The sequence below is a fragment of the Hyposmocoma kahamanoa genome, unplaced genomic scaffold (genome assembly GCF_003589595.1).
Source record: "Hyposmocoma kahamanoa isolate Upper Pololo Valley unplaced genomic scaffold, ASM358959v1 263, whole genome shotgun sequence".
Classification (NCBI taxonomy): Eukaryota; Metazoa; Arthropoda; class Insecta; order Lepidoptera; family Cosmopterigidae; genus Hyposmocoma; species Hyposmocoma kahamanoa.
In genome coordinates, this window is record NW_020653766.1 from 899,285 (window position 1) to 914,518 (window position 15,234).

General features: G+C 38.3%; 1 protein-coding gene across 2 annotated transcripts in view; it reads right to left on the reverse strand.

Annotated features, from left to right (window-relative positions):
- The window catches only part of LOC113228965 (dual serine/threonine and tyrosine protein kinase-like), a 36,422-nt gene extending 21,707 nt beyond the window's left edge, over positions 1 to 14,715 (reverse strand). The window contains exons 1-9 of one of the 2 annotated variants that reach the window (XM_026462415.1): positions 14,568 to 14,715; positions 13,897 to 14,060; positions 13,371 to 13,487; positions 11,666 to 12,067; positions 10,627 to 10,835; positions 9,408 to 9,441; positions 7,423 to 7,491; positions 6,366 to 6,482; positions 5,393 to 5,507 (exon numbers count right to left, since the gene is read on the reverse strand). In XM_026462415.1, the coding sequence (XP_026318200.1) occupies positions 5,393 to 5,507; positions 6,366 to 6,482; positions 7,423 to 7,491; positions 9,408 to 9,441; positions 10,627 to 10,835; positions 11,666 to 12,067; positions 13,371 to 13,487; positions 13,897 to 14,060; positions 14,568 to 14,679 (1,339 nt within the window). In that variant the 5' untranslated portion in view covers positions 14,680 to 14,715. Of the gene's footprint in view, positions 1 to 5,392; positions 5,508 to 6,365; positions 6,483 to 7,422; positions 7,623 to 9,334; positions 9,442 to 10,626; positions 10,836 to 11,665; positions 12,068 to 13,370; positions 13,488 to 13,896; positions 14,061 to 14,567 lie in introns of both variants that reach the window. The other variant, XM_026462414.1, reaches the window with a different exon arrangement.
- Positions 14,716 to 15,234: the final 519 nt, after the last annotated feature.

The window sequence follows — 15,234 nt, forward strand, 5'->3', positions numbered from 1 at the left end:
AATTATTAAAAGTTTTGGAACAAAACTAGTTTTTTATGATGTTAGTTATTATTAAAATTTCTAATAAGGTATATTAAAAATTTAAAAAATTAACCTGTATATAAGTTTGACGAATTTATAAATACAGTCCCCAATTAAACGACAATTTAATATTTGGCAACATAAGCATGAAACACTCTGTATATTAAGATATCTTATACACCTTACCTATTTCTGCCGTCAAGCAGTAATGTGAACATTACTGCGTTCCGATTTTGAAGGGTAAGGGTGCTGGTGAATGTCGGGCGCAGTGGGATTGCCCCTCAGATATTTTGTGATTTATAGCTCTGAGTGACACTGCAACTTTTAGGAACAGGCGTGACGCTTAACACCAGGCACACGACTTGTTCGTCTCGTCACTTAGTATTATAAAAAAAATCCAAGAGATGGAAGCCAGCTCGGCAGTTCACTAGGCGGTACTATGGTAGGTACAATGGTTATTGTCCTGAAGATATAGCATCATGAACCAGTAACAGATTTAGAGTGAAAACCGTCTCTTTTACAAAAGGTACGAGAGAGATATATTATGGATGACAGAGGAAGAGGTGAGGGTAAAGGCCAATTTCTCTTTTAGGCACATTGTCTAAACTGCTTGAAAGCCTGGTAAACGTGCGTCTGGCTGCGTTTTTTGAAAAACATGACCTCATATCAAAATCGCAGTTGGGCTTCAGAAGAAACAGATCGACTGAGGACGCTACCACATGCCTTGTAGAGACCATTGTTGATCATCTTGATAGGGGTCGACGTTGTGCGGGGATCTTTCTTGATTTAGCAAAGGCATTCGACACGATGTCCATTCCTATCCTGCTGAGAAAGCTCGAGATGATGGGAGTCAGAGGGGTGGCACTGAACTGGTTTCAAAGTTACTTAACAGGAAGGAAACAATGTGTTAAAATTGACTCCATTGCCAGTAGCATAAAACCCGTGCATTTTGGTGTCCCCCAAGGAAGCATCTTGGGGCCATCATTATTTCTGGCATACATCAACGATGTGTAATCGATTTCCGTACCTAATTCCTCTGTCGTGTGCTACGGTGATGATACTGCCGAGATTTTCTCCGACAAACTATGGCGGGAGTGTTTTCGCAATGTTGAACAAGGGGTGTCTCTTATTTCGAATTGGTTAGATCGCAATTTACTTACCTTGAATATTTCAAAAACTAAATTTTTGTGTTTTCACAAAACAAAAGCCTCTGCCCCTAGAGATGGGGATACACCGCCAATCAAAGTCCATACTTGTGACCATGACACGGATTACGGCACTTCAGGAGCGCGGTGGGCCAATTGTGATTGCGAACAGATTCTCAGATCTACCGCCGTACGCTAATTGGGCGTGACCTTGGACGAGAGGTTGACCTTTGCAGCTCACATCGAAGTAACGTGAGCCAGGGTCCGCAAGCTAATACACACCATGAAGCTACTCAGAGAGGCTGCTGATCTGCGTTTGTTAACAGCAGTTTACCTTGCTCTGTATCAATCCATTTTAAGCTATTGCATATTGGTGTGGGGAGGCTCCGCCTCCTGTTATATGATCAGTCTGGAGAGAGCCCAAAGAAGTGTACTAAAGGTGATGTTGCGCAAGCCCTACCGTTACGACTTCTCTATTCAACGAAGCAAAGGTCTTAAAAGTGCAGAAACCACATATCTTGAAAGCTACTCTTAACATGCACATGAGTGTTCTCAATTCCCCAGAATATCCTGCTTTGCTTAGAAATCGTGCATTTAAGGTGAAAACTAGATAAGTTGCAAAAATATTTGCGGCACGTTTTGGGACCTTGGCATTTCCATACATGTACAATAAAATTGTAAAAACATGTAATATAAAACAGAGCTCTTTTTATAAGGCGAGGAGAATCATTACGTCACACTTCCAGTCATGGAGCTATGAATGCGCTGAAAGCTTCATAAGAGTAATTGAATAGGTGGGTTTTTAAATTGATTATTGACGGGAGTTGTTGAGCTGCGGTTGTGGTGCCTGACTTGCTGGGTGGCTATTAGTGTCAATATCAAATTGTGAATTCGTGTGTACTTGTATATGTGTGAAGCACCTTAGTAGGTATTATTATTATTAGATATAAGTATTCAAATTTGTTTAATAATGAATATTGGTCTGTCCTACTTTATCTCAACATTTCATAATTCTTTTCTGTTTATTTTTCCCCTTGTTTATTTTAGATTAAACTATTGTAAGACATTTAAATTATTATTAATATTACAACAATCACAACGCAACGTGTGACGTAATATACCATTGTCAAAATTAATTTAATTAAATCGTAATAGGGTCGCCATAGGACAGGCTCTGCCTAGTGTGGGACCAACAGCAACCGTGCGTTGGTCCCACACCTCCTAGGCATGACATCACGTTTGCAATGCATATATATGTTAAAATATGATGTCAATTTAGCATAAGCTTATTTGTTATAATTATTAATACAAAGATCGAACACTCAGAAAAAATTCCTTCGATCCGGCCGGATTCGAACCGACGTCTTCTAGCTTACCGTGCCAGACGCTATAGCAACTAAGCCACCGAACGAACTAGCGGACCTCACGAATTTTTCTATGTGCTTGCGTGGTATCTTTGTATTGAATTCAAATATTCAATTATTTTTTGTGAAATTATCCACTAGTTCGTTATAATTATTAAGGCGATGAGGTGTCCAAAATCGCTTAAATATGGTGTTTTTGTGTGTTTTTAGGCGACAACATAGCACGTGGAACTTAGAAAATAGTACATCCTGTAACACGTATCTTAAAGTGTAGCTTGAAAATCCTAGAATATTGCTTATTGTCATAGGTAATACAAAAACTGGACTACAGTGAGACTCTGGTGGTTATTTTTTGACGTATTTTTCTCGGGCAAACCAAACTTGCTTACTACCAAATTTGGTGTGGTTATTTAAATGGTACTTATCTTGATCCTGACACTTTATTTGTTTTAAATAAAAGACAAATAACAAATTTAGGAGTAAAAAGTAACTTTCGCTTACTAAAGTACGAGCTAAATATTTGCTTGCAAATTATGGACAGGCACTTAACAGTGTGAAAAAATATCATACACAAAAAAATACGTAAATAAGTAAATATAATGCACCAATTCGTTGAAATCAAAACAAAATATTTAAGAAAAAGTCAAATTTAGCCATTAGGTGAGAACAAAAAAATAATTTTTGGTAGGATTAGAACCTAAAACACAGAGTATTCAAAACAAAAATGAAATTATTGTTTGCGTCCTTGATTATTTAGTAAAATTGCAACGTTGAAAACTTCTGCTGCGTAGCTTGCGTTCGTGGGATACGTTGCCAGACCTCTGTTTTGACATGGTTTTGACAAATTAATTTATATTGTATTGTAATCGGCTGTCTACCGTCGAGCACGATACTTACGAGATATGTAGTTGGACATAGTTATGCAACTATAATCAACTCACAAAATGTCACTTTCGGCATAATTAGATTTTTGTAAAAACAGTGTGAAGAAATAAATAGGTAAGTTATTTGAGACTAGAGATGCGCCGAGTACTCGGTGTACTCGGCCGAATAACTCGGTTCATGAGAAGAGTACTCGGTTAAAATAAAGCATCACAGCTATAGACATAATAAAGTAAAATCATCAATATATTGAAAATATTCAAAAGAGATTTATTACTAGAAATTGTAGACAATTGTAACAATTTCTAGCAATTTAGTAATTTAAAAAGAAAGTTTACATAATTAATATTTAAAATTTAACAAAGGCAAGTTATGATGTAGGAATATTTACAAGGCTTTCTGCGCGTTCAGGTAAGTCTGTTCCTTTTTTCTTCATACACATTACCCGCTTCGGCTAATAACCTCTCGCTATACACAATGCTTACAGGTGCACGTAAAAACAGTCGTGCTAACTGTGCCAGTTCTGGATATTTTGTTTTATGCTCTGCCCACCATAGGAAAGGACTCTGCTCTCGCGACAATAAACTTTCATGGACATATCGGCCTAATTCTAGAGCAACGGGGGCTTTTAGGATCATCACGTTCCGGTTGTAATGAACCGAGTAACTCGGCCGAGTACTCGGCTCGGCAAGTGTTAAACCGGGTAATATTCGGTACTCGGTTACTCGGTAAAACTTGTACTCGGCGCATCTCTATTTGAGACAAACAATGTACTATAGTAGTGAGAACGATATAGGGAAACTATTATATTATATAGCAATACATAGAAAACATTATGTATCTTTTTATTTACTTAACGAGAACCATGTTCTAGTTTTCGTAATGAAAACGCCAAAGATTTACAGTACTTCAGTACATGTGATATGGATCCGTTTATATTTAAGAAAAGACATTACATGAAGTTAAGCAGCAAGGTTCTGTTTAGCTATTAAAAAGTTACTTATTTAGGGTTGGTACCTTGAAGGACTTTTATTTTCTCCGTTTTGGCTTGGTATGTAGCCAGAATCTTTTGTGAGCGGGAAAAGGACACGTCTGGTGTTCTACCTAAATACATAACTCAATTTCACTCGAGGTGTGGGTTGTTTCTTGTTTGCATAACATGTCCAGTTCTTATATGCTTTGATATTTTTTGGTTTGATGGCATGCGTGTATTTTAAGTACAACGCCATCTATTAGCGGCAATTAATATTATGTTAAATCAAGCGGAAGGTCCAACTACCACACTCTTACCGCATTGGGGCGTATGGCGCCACCTTATTGAAGAAATTATAGTAGGCGCGTCATCGCTCAAGGTCATCGACGCTTGTCAGCGTCTTAATACAAAGATCGAACACTCAGAAAAAATTCAATAAAAATTTAAAATACAGTGAATAGCGACATCTCTCGCCGGGGCTGATAACTGTAAAGATATCTAACTGGGTGATAAAACTTTCATAGATTTCTCATAGATGACGCTACGACTAAAAAGTCGTTGAAAAAACCAAATACAGAGATACGACGCAAGCACATATAAAAATTCGTGAGGTCCGCTGGTTCGTTCCGTGGCTTAGTTGGTATAGTGTCTGGTATGGTAAGCTAGAAGACGTCGGTTCGAATCCGGCCGGATCGAAGGGATTTTTTCTGAGTGTTCGTTCTTTGTATTAATAATTATAACAAACTAGTGGATAATGTCACAAAAAATAATTGAATATCAATTCAATAAAAATTTAAAATAAGCGTATTTGTTATACTATTATTATTAAGTTTATTTTTTGAAAATTTTGTCATATTGCTCTTTGTACTTGTGATGTCAAATAAATATATTATTATTATTATTATTATTATTATATATTTCCGAAGAAATTACACTCCAAGCTGTTCTAATCATCCAAGTCTTTACAAACCAATTAAAATCATGAGGATTCCATTGTTAAATCTTACCATCGACGCTCCAGTCCATGTTATCGATTTCGGCGATCATCTCCTGCAACACGTCTTCCATGATACGAACCAGCTCGAGCTTCTTGTCGCCTTCGGAGAACTTCTCGTTTATTGTCTATGGACAAAATCATTGTCTTCTTAATGTCTAAGTTTTACAACTTAGTTACACCGATACCGTTCGTGCTTCAGTTGACTAGAAGTCTGGAGTACTCCAACCTTATGTCATTGATATATATATTTTTTTAATTATATATAGTTTCTCATCCCGAGATTTCGTAGTAAGATTTAGTTGCAGTAGAGCTCCGTGTGAAAGAATTCGTCCAGGGAAGTAAATTACCTATTTCTGCCGCCAAACAGTAATGTTGACTATTACGTCCCGGTTTTGAAGGGTAAGGGCGCAGGTGAAGTTACAGGCACATGGGACTTGTCAAACTATGTCTCAGGGTAACAGGCGCAGTGGCAGTGCCCATAAGATCTTTGTGTTTTAATGCTCTGAATGACACTGCAACTGCTATGGACAGGCGTGTCGCTTACTAGCAAGCGCACGACTTATTTTTTCGGTTCCATGGATTTGAAACATCGCAGCGACGTCTCTTAGAAATTGTTAAAATTAATTTGTTTGTCTGTTTTATCTACTGAGAGACTGCAGTGCCTCTTTTGGATGTCGAGTTAAGGCTTCGTGTCCCTCTTTCCCAGGTGTTCCTCTTACCCTAATAGACCCTATCACCCGTTAGCACGAACCGCTTTGCTTTATCCTTCCTATTGTGCCAAGGAATGGATACACTATGCCCACCGAAAATTAGAATTTAGGGTTATCAGAATAAATAGGGTTAAAGTGTCAAGAATAAAAAGGCCATAAGAGTCCGATGCTAGAGAACGAAGCGACGGTTTGCCAGGAGTATAGCAATCGGAGGTTCATGGTCTCAGCTACCTCAGTGGCAAACAGGAGCGATAATATGTATGTATAGTAAACCTCGTAAAGCTGCTGCTCCTGCCTGGCAACGTACTGGATCTTCTTGGGCACGACCTGCAGCTCGCGCGCCATGTCGAAGGACGCCAGGATGAACTGCTGCAGCAGCTTCACGTGGATCTGGAGCGACAAGTGTGTGATAGTACTCGTAGGCACGGATTAAGTTATACAAACGTACATACATAACAGGCAGCACTTTTTCTCGCCAAATGATGTGTTAGCACCCGCTAGTTAAGTTGTTGATTTTTAAACGTTCAAACCTCAAAATTGTCTTTGTTAGAATATAGTTACGGATTTGACTCGACTTCGATGGATTATAAAAAAAAATAGCAACACTGACGCGGCAATGGAATGGGGAGGACGGGCTTTTGCATCCATTGAATCCTGTCCCATAGTGAAACTGTTGTTTTCTTTTCAAGGTACATATCAAGCTATCTAATGAAACAATGGACCAATAACCCAAGAAGACTGCTAACCTTCATACTACAGATAGTAGCTCTGAAAAAGGTTAAAATTCCGTCTTATATCTAGGTGACGCTGTTCTCTTCCAGTAGTTTATATTATATAAAAGGCCGTCAGTTAATTCTCCTTTAAATATGAAATATAAGGAGTCAGTTTTTTCTTGTAATATTATTCAAATACTGACCATAAGCTAAAATAATTTTCTGAACTTTGACAAATATACATGTCAATAGATGGCATTGTATGTAACAAATTAATTTATAAATTAACGCTTACCAGTAAGGGTAGATAGCGCTAACCCTAACTTTAAAAGGATAGCCAGCACTATCCATAATAATCTATACAAGACGCGCCATCTAGTTCATTAGTTTGTTGCCTTGATAAATTGCAGCTTGTCAATGTAAAACAAATTAGTTACAAAAATAGCTATTTGGTACTCGTGGCGATATCTGCTGTACCAACAGGTACTAAATACCCGACTACGCTTTCTTGTACCGCGATTAGCAGTGGCATTGGTCAATGGTGTAAGGTAGAAATTACAACAATAAAACGCACTCTAACTATAGTTGTGGCACTGCACTAATAAAATAAAACACACCTCACTCAGCCTTGTACAGTACTCCAGCAAGTAAGTCTGGCAGCAATCTGCTGCGAACCTGACGACTGCGCTCAGCAGCTCCCCCCTCGCCCCCTGCCGCCGCCCCTCGGCCTCCCCGCTGCTACCACTCGAGCGGAGGATTTCCGCGTCGTCCACTATCGTGTATTGGCTTTTCACGTAGTGCTTCGGGGGTGGGCTACCTGTGAAAAAGCAATCAATAGATCTACTTGAGCTAGGTATCATAAAGAAAGTTAAGAACAGCAAAGACTAGAAATGTATCAGAATTAACGCCGCTGAATTACGCTTGATCACAACATAAGATTATGATGGAACCACACCAGACGGAACCACTGTGCCATATACTTACAATGTGCTTTAACTTAATTGGCAAAATGTGTCACAATTATAGATAAAGTTAACAATAAACGATAATATTGATAAAAATTAAATTAATAATTATGAAACAAAATAATAGTACATTATGTATTAATGACGGCAAATAAGAAATTAATAACGAGACCCTGTGAGAATACCGTCTGTGATACATACAATATTAGAATAATAACGCATAGAAATCTAGTCCGCACACGCTAAGTGGGGCAAATTGAAGCGCTCCCAAAGGGCCTACACGAGCGGGCGGGCCTTCAGTGCTCAAGGTCAACTTGCACCGCGAACAGCTCCAGAATTTTAGCTAAAAATGACGAAATGTGCGGTAAATGTAAAAATACGTCAGACAAACATAAAATAGATACTAACATCACATTCCACAAGGAAGTAACGCGCTTCAACTTGTATTTTTATATAAATATTCACTAAAACCGAAAATTAACCTACTACTAAAACTAGCCTACATGAATTTGATTTTTGCCTCACTTGTGACAGTTCATTTGATATGAAACTATCATTCTATGCATTATTCTAAGCATACAATGTTTTTCATTACATTTGCGAGGAAATAAATGCAATGTTTATTTCTTGTATGAATAAATATGGTTCACAACACAACAATTATGTTTTTTGCAAATGGTGAACGCGGGCAGCGGGGGTGGATCCTTGTACAAATCAAAATCAATCAGAAAGTCATTTAGTCGTATTCGCGTGATGTTATGTATACCTAGTCTATCCCAATCTATTATACCACAAAAGTAAACAAACAGATCATTGACCCGACCATAGATAGTTTAGTGATGACCAACTGTACCGCCAACTACAAATCTATTAATTGAATGAATCGATATGTTTCATTGAATCTGTTGGAACAACTGGGTTTTATATAATAAAATGGGTTTTGCAATTTTGTTGTTGATTACTATAAAAAATATGTTATTCAATACTGAGTGATGATATTACATGAGATTAGATTTTTTTTCTTACATAACCTATAAAAGTAAATTAAAAATTTCAGAAATCTAATTTTAAATCCTCCTTTTAATCCTTACCCTTAGGTATTCGTTCGATTGCGATTAAATTTTCGATTTACGAATCGACTACAAGAACTTTAATTGAATGAACCAACTGAGTTATACCCGTACAGCCCTATGCAACCATAGAGTATTCACCAATCTATATTTGAGAAATAACCTCACTTTTAAATTAACATTTTTCACATAAAATTTTAATATGTTATTCAAATGAATATTGCTAGAAAATGTGATGGGATATCAAGTCGAAATCTTCAAAATATATGTGACCGTGTTACTTATTCCATTTATTGAGTGATTGCTTCATAATTTTAACCAAACCACTTTATTTACTTGGCATAATGCATTAGGACAAACTTTAGTGTACATTAATTTATTTATATGTTGAGATGAATACACGATTATACAATTATTACTTTCTTTTTGATAAGTTTGTTTTCTCGAAATGCATTTAGCTTCAGCGCAAAACCATCAATAATTAAAATACTTACACATTAACTCCCACTGGTCGAGCAGCTCATTCATGAAAGCAGTTTGATCCTCGCGCAGCCGTCTGATGTCCGCTTTTGGCTCGCCGTCAAGAGATAGTGTCTCCGATCTAAGGAAAAAAATACTGATTTAACAATGGTGTGTAAACGAATTGAGCAATATTTCTATACTCCAATTAGAATAGGTGCATAATCATGGAAGAGCGATTGATAAATAAAAAGTAAATTATTGCAGAGGCCGGGAAGTAAGGGATTGCTGGACGAGTATGAGTTACAAGGCCGAGCTGTTGCTCGAGACCTTGTGCAATCTCCGTTCCCGCCGAAGCATATATAGTGCTTTTCACAAATAATGTGAGGAAATTATAAAAGACTAAAGAGAGAAAGATGTATAAAAGAAAAAGTAAAAATTTTAATTATTGTTAAAAGTAATATTTGACAATTGGCTAAAATTGCCTCTTGTGCCAATACAATCCATTAAGTACTGTACTTTTATTATCGTTCTTCTGATTAGAACTCATCTTCGCGACGAAAATACAAAAGAGACGAAAAAATAAAAAGTAAGCAGCACTTTTAATTCTCGCAATTACGAACACTGGACAGATGGTTATATAAGTTTTACTTTGTCAGTTTACATAGATCATTGTTAGCAGGTAGATTTAAAAGTTTAGAGCAGCAGACAGTAATGGATTTTCATACTTACATTGCAGGCCTTGGCCGGCAAGAAATCGCACGGTCCGTAAATGACAAACTTTCCGAGTCCGTTTTTTGAAAGTATATAATGCAAATACTTCCGAGCATGTTTGAGAAAATTATTATTTACCAGTGTCTTGAAGAGTATTGTTCTGCTCTGCCGTCCACACCAAGTAACATATTATATTCAAGATTTTTTGTTGCATTTTATAATGTTCACACAGTTAATAGGTAAACTTGAAACTTGAAATTAAAAAAAAAACAAAATTTTGCAAATTGCCAATTCATTTCCAGTTGTTACAGTAATTAGTTCGAAAGAACAAAAGACGGATAGGGATAACATGTCACGCGACGAATTCTTAGGGAGCGGCCGCGCTCGGCTGTTCACTTTCGAAATAACGCATACAAAAAGCCCATTTTGTCGTAATGTGCTCGATTATAAAGCATTGACTAACAACTTTACTACTTATTTTCATATACCAACCCTGCCAACGGTCTTGGGATCACGTCAGACTCAAACGACACCAGTGTCACCCAATCCGCGTCCTCGCCCAGTTTGAATTGTCAAACTAACGTGACATTTATAAACAAAAAAGCCACTGCACCTTAACCCTCCATCTTTCAGCAACCCCTGATCGGACTCCGGCAGCTCCGCAGTCCTGAGCACAGTGTCCTCGGTAGACTCCGTGGCTTCGATATTGCTATCTCCTCTGTTCTCTTCTACGTGATTTGAAGCTGTGCTGTCCGAGAAGAGAACGAAGAGAACTTGCGAATGCGGGTCGATCTCTTTTATTTGGTGAAGGTCCAGGCAGTTCTGTGCGATAGTAAACATTTTATTAACATTTTATTTAATTAATTAGTTCATAACTGTAGCTGAAATCATTATGTTTGATAAGTTCAGAACATCTATGATCACGTAAGATAAACCACTCTTATTTAATTGGCTTATAAAAGCAGCCGGTTATAAAAAGCTTTATGTCCATGCAGTTAGAGCGAAAAAGACGTTGCGCGATTCACACACACACAATGTTTATTAACCGACTTTAAAAAAAGGAGAAGGTTCTCAATTGGACTTTTTTTGTATATGTGACGCGATTACTTACGAACCGATTTTGATGATTATTTTTTTATTGGAAAGAGTATACCTCAGTATTGGTCCCTTTTAATGAAAATATTCCACCTCTAAGGGTGGCAACCTAGGGGATGAATCCGGTTTCGCGCATTTTACGGTAACCGATTTCAATAAAACCTGGCAAATAGACGACTTACTTCTGAGGTCTACGCTAGACTTCTCAGGTAGGCTTTTTTTTAATAAAAAACTTACTCATTCCAATCATACTGTACTTGCGGTGCAATGTTTAATGTTCAGTTATGAGTAAAGACTCAGATTATATTTAAGTAGTGCACGTAACATAAATTTAAATTTCACCATAAGCGAAACGTATTGCAACGGAACATCCAAAAATGTACGTAACTAATTTCTCAGAATATATCAAAGGTAGCAATTATTTAGAAAAGGTAGCCAAATGCGACAGGCGGCCAGCCACACAGGTCACACAGCTTAAAACTAACGTGGGCAAAGGCGAGGCCGCCGTATCGCTAAGAGCGGTCTTTTTCAGACAACTCAATGTAGAATGAACTCACCTCCGAAGTAAAAACACTATGTTCACTCCCCTTCCAGGTCTTTTCGGTACTCTTAACAAGTTCCTCCGTACGTCCCTCACTCTTGCTCGAATACAAGTGAAACGTGCTCCAAAAATCTTCCTCGCTCCGTGACGTCACCATGCTAATTACGCTTTCAGCGAATATATTCCTACCTATCCTATCTACAGCGTATAAATATACCGGAGTAAAATTCTTCAATATCAAATCTCTCTTAGTATACAATTCGGAATGTACATCTTTCAATGTACTATATGACATTTGACCTGGATCGGTATCGATGTCTGGAGGCACGATTATTTTTAAACCATCTTTTAAAAATGAGTTGTTCAGTTCGATTTCTAACATTGTCGCCAGGTCTGTTTGGTCTTGACGGATGAGATCCTGAAAATTTAGGAATAGTAAGATTTTAAATTATACAGAAAGGAAATTACGCTTGCAATCGTTAATGAATGAACTGCCTCGGTGGCCGAACGGTTAACATGCTGGACTGCCACGCAGAGGTACCGGGTACGATTCTCGGACCGGGATAAATATTTGTATGGCCAACATTTATTTCCCTCATGTGTTTTGGTGTAACTGAAAGTCAAACAATCATTTATTCCATAGGTAAATTTTTTACACTTGAAACATTGACTTACAATTATATGGACGTCGGGTCCGCGCTAAAAAGTGTCCGAACTTATAGGGCGTTAAAATCGTATACAGAGCGTCATTCACGCTTTACTCTTCGTTTGTTCGACTGACTGCGAAGCAAGAAAAATTAGACAGTACTGCGATGACATTACAATTTAAATTCAACGTTTTAGCTTCTTCATATTCCTTTACATGTCACTACGTTTAAATAGGTTGACTTGGGACATTTTTTTCGTGGTTTTTGTATTAGACCCGTCGTCCATTTATTTGTAAGTCAATGACTTGAAAACGTCATTTTTTAAGCCACTGCTAGTAATTTATGGTCGTCTATGTGTGTGTTAATGGCACCCGCGATACAGGGTTTCCCTAGTGGTTATGAGTGTGTGCCTTATTATTATTATTATAAATATAAATATTAGACAACACCACATACGTTGCTCTGATCCCAAAGTAACTAAAGCACTTGTGTTATGGAAATCGGAAACAACCACGGAACCACAAACACCCAGACCCGAGACAAGTATAGAAAAGTTAGTTTTTCCCCGGCCGGGGATCGAACCCGGAACCTCAGAAATGGCGGCAACATGAAAACCGGTGTACGAGCTCCTCGGCCACGTAGGTCGTAATTTTCACATCAGAGATATTCTTCTTTAAATTTCCAGGTAAAGGAGCTCCATCCCTTATTAGCAAAATCATTATTACATAGTCTGTACGACGTCATTAAGGCGTGACATCATAAATAAATATTACGGTTTCTTTTAACTCCCGACATCGGAATGCCAATAATTATTTCACAGACAGACAGTCAGTTTGTAAAAAAATATAAATAAATTGATAACACATCCAGCATATTTTACTGCCTCCATCACACATTACAACTTACTTCAAACATAAAAACCGCATTAGTTACAAAATATTTCTATTTTTATACTTGTCAAATTCTCTACACTATTTATAAATGTTAGGAAGATTTTATTCCCAGAAGTGTCAACGCACTTAAAAAAAAATTATTTATTTTTTAAACTTTTTTAAAAACAGGGTTGGACTTTACCTCTAGAGGAATAGTATCCCAAGGCTTCTTGTTGGACTCCAGTTCCTCCACGAACTCGAATTCGGTGTTACCCAACGTCAGCTGCGCCGCCGTGCTGCTGCCGTATTGGATCCTCAACTGCAATACACGAGTAAGATTTTTATTCTTTTATGTCACAAACAAACTTTATACTCTTTGAAGAGGGCCTATTCAGTAGCAGTAACCGGAACACAGTAATGTCAGTATTACTGTGTTCCGGTTTTGAAGGGTAAGGGTGCTGGTGAAATTACAAGTACAAGGAATATGTCAACTTATGTCTCAAGGTGACGGGCGCAGTGGCAGTGCCCCTCAGATCTTTGCGATTTAAAGCTCTGTGTGGCAGTGCAACTGTTATAGACAGGCACATGCCTATAGCTTACCATCACGCGCACGACTTGTTCATCCCGTCACTAGATATTATGAAAAAAAAATATTCCATCAAGTTCTTTGAAATTTTTGTTCGTCAAAAAAAGAAGTGCGTGCCGAGTTTCAACAAAGTTATACTCACCCATCGACATCCTCTAGGTAACGGTTCGGGTAACAATGGTCTCCCCAGCAGACAATGTAGAAGTCTTGCTCGTGCTGAACTGCTGGTGCCTAAAATAACTAGAGCCGTGGGCCGTGTGGTCGACTGGTTGCCGATTTCTTGAATCGCTATTGAGATCTCTGGGTCTGTAGAAGAAGGTGGTTCTTGAAAATGAAATTATATTTTCTGATCAAAATCGCGTATATTTCATTATATTGGTTTATTCGTCTCTCACTGATCGATCTGTAGCTAATTTGATAGAGCAGTTGATTTGTGTTTTTAATACTGGTAGACTCAGTTTCTTATAAAAATTATTTTATTGTATTGGAAGAAAATAATCAGGACAGCAGAAGTTGGTTAAATTGAACAGATTGCTATTGATTTTATATGAAAAAATATTTGACGAAATTTGACCAAGTTCAGCTGTCCGGATTTATTCGTCCCATACAATGAAATAATATCTTCACGAAACGGAGTCGTTTCCTCGTATCTTGTACGGTTACGGATTTCCCCATACTGTCGCATTTATAAGAAATACTGCGCAATGCAATTGAGACCCGAAGAAACGGTTCCGTTGCACAGTGTCCTGGCAATGTGCACAAAGGTTCGCCGCTAAAGGGAACGTGTGACGGGTCAGGGCTCGTCCCTCCGACCTGCTGGCAAGATGTCCGTGACGTCGTGCAGCGCGCGCTGCGTGTCGCGCACGAGCGTGCGCAGCGTGCGCGCGCGCCCCGCCACGCGCCGCGACCACGCGCCGCCCGCCATGCCGCGTGCCGCCGCGCTGCACCATGCGGAGACCCGGGCCCAAGACGGAACTGCTACGGAAACAGATTCTTCTTTCAATTTCCGCTGAATTGATATTCCATTATTTTTCGTGAAATTACTCCACTACTTTCTTATAAGATTGAACACTAAGGGTCGTATTCTAGAACTCCATTCAATGCTCAAGTCAGGATTTGAGCAGACTTGAGTATTGAGTAGAGTTCTGGAATACGACCTTTAGAAAAGCTCCCACGATCCGGCCGGATTTGAACCGACTTCTTCTAGCAAACCGTGTCAGACGCCATGACAACTACCCCACGGAATGAACCAGCAGACCTCACGAATTTGTATGTGATTGTTTCTCGGATCTTTGTATTTGGTTTCCAACGACTTTTTCTTGTCTATGAAAGTATTTCGTCAATTAAATTCAATACAAATTTATTCTAGCCAGGGCTGGTAGCTGTAAAGTCACTACACACACAAACTGGATGACGAAATATGTATGTGTTATTATTTCATAAACTATATCACAAAGGTGCTCTTTTTAGCTCCGAATCA